This window comes from Fukomys damarensis, unplaced genomic scaffold (genome assembly GCF_012274545.1).
Source record: "Fukomys damarensis isolate Sample0158 unplaced genomic scaffold, DMR_v1.0_HiC HiC_scaffold_37, whole genome shotgun sequence".
NCBI classification, from domain to species: domain Eukaryota; kingdom Metazoa; phylum Chordata; class Mammalia; order Rodentia; family Bathyergidae; genus Fukomys; species Fukomys damarensis.
This window is the reverse complement of record NW_022900949.1, coordinates 10,442,462-10,447,832: the sequence shown is the minus strand read 5'-3', so window position 1 is coordinate 10,447,832 and position 5,371 is coordinate 10,442,462. Positions and strand designations below refer to the sequence as shown.

At 59.3% G+C, this 5,371-nt stretch overlaps 2 protein-coding genes across 3 annotated transcripts in view; one reads left to right on the top strand and one right to left on the bottom strand.

Annotated features, from left to right (window-relative positions):
• Apc2 (APC regulator of WNT signaling pathway 2) overlaps positions 1 to 298 on the top strand; it is a 22,987-nt gene extending 22,689 nt beyond the window's left edge. The window contains 1 exon segment of the mRNA XM_033759627.1: positions 17 to 298. Within this exon segment, the coding sequence (XP_033615518.1) occupies positions 17 to 298 (282 nt within the window).
• A 3,040-nt stretch (positions 299 to 3,338) lies between these two features.
• The window catches only part of CUNH19orf25 (chromosome unknown C19orf25 homolog), a 2,803-nt gene continuing 770 nt past the window's right edge, over positions 3,339 to 5,371 (bottom strand). For both annotated transcript variants that reach the window (XM_010634925.1, XM_010634924.2), the window contains exon 3: positions 3,339 to 4,270. In XM_010634925.1, coding sequence (XP_010633227.1) covers positions 4,047 to 4,270 — 224 coding nt within the window. In that variant the 3' untranslated portion in view covers positions 3,339 to 4,046. The remainder of the gene's footprint in view (positions 4,271 to 5,371) is intronic.

The following is a 5,371-nucleotide window of genomic DNA, read 5'->3' as shown; positions in this document are numbered from 1 at the left end:
GAGCCTGGAGACTCAGGAGCTGCCCCAGGCCCTAGCGGGGGGCACCGCCCCCAGTTTGGGCAGCGATGTGGACGGGCCTGGCCCCACCAAGGGCCCTGCTGCTGTCCCCTTCGCCCACGAGGGCCTTGGCGTGGCAGTGGGGGGCTTTCCCGCTAGCCGGCATGGGTCCCCCAGCCGCGCTGCGCGGGTTCCACCTTTCAACTACGTGCCCAGCCCCATGGCAGCGGCGACAGTGACCAGCGACTCTTCGGCGGTAGAAAAGGCCCCGGCGCCGTCCCCAGCCCGCATCTTGGAGTAGCAGGCTAGGCCGGCTGTCCAGAAGTCCCTCTCCAGGTCCAGTCCGGTTGCCCGGCAGGCCCTTCCCGTAGAAGCTGCAGCAGGCCTTGCCCTCAGGCGCCTGCCCCGGCTCCCATCAGCCTCACCCCAGGAAGGCCGAGACCTTGCTTCTGCACCACGGGGCACCGGGGACACGGGCCACCAAGCACCCCAGGGTGTCTCGTCCCAAGCCCTCCGTGCAGAGACCCCCACCCAGCTCAGCGGGTGACTAACGCCAGCAGACCTGGGCGCACCCAGGAGGGAGGGACGCTTTCAGGAGATAACAGCTCCCACGGGAGTGGAGGACAGCTGGGGAGGGTGGAGCAGTGTGCCTGCAAGCTGGGCCCGCCTGCGTGGCATCCACTCTGCAGGAGGAAGCCTCTAATTACGGCTCCCGGTAATTTGTTAATGAAGGTCTTGCCCGGTTTGTTTTCCTTCTCAGCCCCAGCTGGAGAAGCGTGGGATGAGGGGTGGGGCTCAGCCCCACACAAAGACAAGCTCTTCAGGGAGGCCCCCAGCCAACATTGCCCTCTCTAGGAGGGCTGAGATCCCTCAGATCATTTGGTGCTCTGCACCCCATGAGGGAAGACTAGGGACAGGAAGAGCAGCCTGATGTGGACACTAGAGGCCAGCAACACCTTGTCCCTGCTGATGACTGGTGTCAGGGTCCCAGGGAGGGAGGTAGGGGCTCAGGGCCAGGGGACATAGCCTGACCCACTGTCATGGGTGTAGCAGAGGGAAGCGGGAAGAACCCCTGAAGGGAGCCTCAGTGGGGCTGAGATGCCAGGGCCTGTGCTCTGGGGAATCAGCTGGTTTCTAGGAGATTGTCCCCACTGCTGCCACTTCTGGTCTTGTTTCTTCCAATACCCTTAACCATAACCCTAGGCTGAGCCTGAGGTCAAGGCAGGACTAGTGGGGGGGGTAAGGCCTGGGCCTCCCGATATCCAGGATAGTGTTGGAGGGAAAGAGGGGGGGTCCTCAGCACTGGCCTGGAGGAGCTGGTCTCAGGGTGCAGCGCAGGAGCTCTGCACAGGGACAGGGCTTATTGTCCTGCAGCTCCGGGATCTTCCTGCAGAGAGAGCTAAGGACCTCTCTCCTGCAGGACCTGCTCTGGCAGAGCTGCTCTTTGCAGAGGATCTGCTGCCACAAAGCAACTCCAAGTCCCTCCTAGGGATTCCAGCTCCATCCAGTCCCCAGCAGGCTGAGGTTAAGGGGCCCCAGCACTCATGGTGACGGGAGACCCACCCCAGAGATAGGCGCTGCTTCCTCCTTCAAATTCCGCTCTCGCTTTTCTGAAACATCCTGCAGGACATATACCCAGGATGGCCACCTCCCCAAGGGACTGCTGGTGGCCCCTCCACTCAAGACCTCCCTCCTTCCACGTGGGGCTGCTGGGGAACTTCGAGGGCAGAGCTGGCCCAGAATGACAGGCAGGGAAAGAGGACCTGGCTAAGAGGTGACCTCTTCAGGACACAGCAGCTGGATCTCAGAAGCCCCAACCCCAACTGTGGCCTGCAGACTAGTGGCAGCTGGATGCTTGCTTGTTCACACTAGGGTCAGCTGCATCCCAAAAGGGCAGTGGACCCCCACCCTGCTGGCTGTAGGGCCTGGGCCAGCATGGCCCCTTCTACCATGCACTGTGAGACCCTGGGCAGTGCTGTCGCCGCCCTGTGCCTGTTTCCCCATGTGGGCCATGGGGAGAACTCCCAGAGCTACCTCGGGTGAGCAGAGCAGCTGTTATGAAGGGGGAGGCGCCTGGTGCTGCTCAGATCCAGCTGGCTGACCCACCCTCTGCAGTTGTGATGCAAGGGGCTGTTGCTCCAGGTGGCCACCTTTAGCAGCCACATCTGCCTTCTCCACCCTCTGTGGCAGGGGGTGAGCCACACTCCCCGTCCTGCTCAAGCTGGACTCTGGGCTAGAACCAGCGTGGGACAGTGGGTTCCAGGAAGGCGGCAGGCGGTGTGGACAGCAACCTGAGGCCCGAGCCGGAGGGCACCAGCCTTAGGACACACATGGTGACCTCACCCCCAGACTGCTGGGTCTCTGTCCATCTGCAGAGCCAGCCAAGGGGACAAAAGACCTGAGGCTTTGGGCCAGAAGGGATGGAGGGGTCAACCCAAGAGAGAGGCCTGGACCTCAGGCCGATGGATGCTAGCACTGCCTGGGTGCTGACTTGGGGCAAAGTGCCCATCCATTACCTCATCTCCCCCTGGTTGTCACACTGGCCTGCGGCTCCTATGCCTGACTCCTGCCTGACCCGTCCAGCTCTTCCGGCCGCCAACCCCTCGTCTCTTTCTGGGGTCTCCTCACAGTGTTAACTGGACATGTAAATAGTTACGGCCCCACGCGCCCACCCCACTCGTGTAATGCATCTGTCCAGCCGAAGCACAATGCCCCGCAGGCATCTGGCTTCTTGTGCACCTTTAATAAAACAAGCTGTCAAATCATCTCCAGCTCCTGATTTCAAGATGGGCTGAGGATGGGGGAAGCCAGGGTACCCACCGTGACTCTGGGCCAACTGCATGCTTCAGGCCAGATCCCTGGACCAAAATGGTCCCGTGGGGAGTTCTGAGAGCAGACAGCTCAGTGGCCCACCTGGGCATGTGTCCCAACCTTGCCTGAGGCTGTGTGAAACAGGAATGGAGGGCTGGCCAGCCATTGCCACCCCTGGTCAGGAAGCGGGTACTAGGGGCTTCTAGGATTTGTGCAAGCCTGCCATTTACTGAGAGCAAAACCAGCACAGTGGGGCTGGGCTGGCCATGTCAAGGTCACTTCCAGTGAGCCCAGCCTGACCCAAGGGGTAGACACAGTATGAGGTGCTAAGGGCCTGGCAGGCACTGGCTCCCCAGATCCCCACACCCACCTGGCTGCAGCAAAGCTCTGGGGTGTGTGACCAGGGCAAGCTCTTGAGGGTTTAGGCTGGGTCCCCAGGATCCAGTTTCTACTTTAAAGGGATTCTTGAAGACTTAAACAGTACCTCCATTTCAGGGAAAGAGAAACTTCTATTTTAAAAATTTGATTCCTTGAGACAGGGTCTTAAGACAGGTGTGTGCCATTACACCTGCTGAGAAATATCTTTGATATTCCAGAAACAAAGCCTGGTCTCCCAGGAGCTGAGTCTGGACAGGAAAGGACAGCAGCCAAGCAGGGCTTGGGGTTCTCCCCGTCCCTGCTCCTGGCAGAACCGGGCCAGGCTCATACCACCCTGTGGGCCTGACATCCGTCCTCCTGACACCCGGGGACTCGATATGATTTGTTTAAGCAAAAGCCCTTTTCAAGATGCTCCGGCCAGCCCCAAACTGCCCATGGAAAAGGTGGGGCCAGAACTGTGAGGGCAGCAGCATGGCCTGAAGACCCCAGCTTGTCCCTTAACCAAGGTGACAGCAAGCTCTGTGCAGATGGCTGGGGGGGGGGTGTCTCTCTTGAAGCCAGTGGGGATGGTGACCGCAGCAGCCCAGTGCTGTGGTGACGACTGGCCTGGCCCATGGCAGGGTCCAAACAGGTAGAAGGGCCAGAGATTCAGGCTGTCCTGAGTCATAGAGTCAACAGTCCAGCCAGACCCAGGACTCAGGTGGACAGATGGGTGTGCACACCTGAGGCCAGGTGTTTTTCACCCTGAGCCAGGGCTGGGAGAGGAGGAGGCAGAGCTGCATCAGAGCCTGGCTAAGATCAGAGCTCTTGTGGGCAGAGGAGGGGACAGAACCACTCAGAGCCCACACCCACAGTCCCAGTCAGTCTGAGGTGGTTGAGGTCACTGGCAGCGCAGCCTGTGTCACCTGGCCAACGTCCCGCTCCAGCTCCTCACTGGCTCGACACAGGTCCTCGCACCTCTGCCTCAGCTGGTCCCTCGCCTGCCGCAACCGCTCATTGGTGGCCACATAGGCCTGGCCCTGCAGGAAGAACCGCTCCCACTGGGCCTCAGGGTCCTCGGTGTTCCTGTGGGGGACTGGAGGCTCTAGGGACAGAACACAGCAGCGTCACGGCCCAAACTACAGACTCCAGGTACCCATGAGCCTCCCACACCAGGGCCCAACACTTGGGGTCTTGCGGCTGGCCACAGAAGGAGGTGTAGAGCCCCACTTCCTGGTGACCCCCACACTAGCAGAAACCCCTACTCCCGAGGAAGCATAGGGCCAAAGTCACAGGGCTGAAAAAGTGCAGAGTTTGGGGTCCCAAGGAGACACATCATGGTCCCCATTGAGCAGCCCTGCATCTAGTGCAGCCTGTTAAAAATCGCCTGTCACCACACCTTCTTTGGAAAGGCAGCAGGAAAACTCAGAGCGCACCTTAGGGTGATGCACCCTCTGCCTGACATGGGCCACAGTGCTGCTTACCTTGTCCACACCCCCGAACACCCTCGGCTGGGTCCCTGCCATGGTTCTCAAACTGGGGCTCAGGTACCTCCGGGTCACCCATCTCAGAGCCTGTGCTTACAGAGCCTTGCTGTATAGCAGAACTTTTTGGGAGATGGAACTGTCCACCTGTGTGGTTCCACACCACACCCACACCCACACCCACACCAGGCACCAGCAGGTTTTTTTTTTTTTCTCTACTGGGCCTTCACACTCAGCTACATCCCTAGCGTTTTTTAATTTAGGGGACAAGGAGGTCTCACTAAATCACTAAGTTGCCCAGGTTGGGCTTGAACTTGTGATCCTTCTCCCTCAGCCTCCTGAGTAGAGCAGCTGGGACAACAGGTGTGTGGCACTATGCCAAGGTGCCCACTTCTGTCTTCCACACCAGTGGTCCACAAACCTTTCTGCCAAAGGCCAATCTGTTCCCACCTCTCACGTACGCTGTCACAGCAGGAGCTGCCGCTGGCCTGCTCCTCAACAAACCAGCTGTGGGCCCATGAACTTTTACTGAGGAAAACTGAAACCTGAGCTTTGTGTTTTCATGTATCACACGATATTCTCCCTCCCACTTAAGTGCAAAATCAAGGGCTGGGGCTGCATTACAAAGAAATGAGCATCAGAGCCAGGCATGGTGCACATCTGTAATCTCGAGGCTAATTCGAGGCAAGTCTGGGCTACATAGCAAGACCCTCTCAACAAAA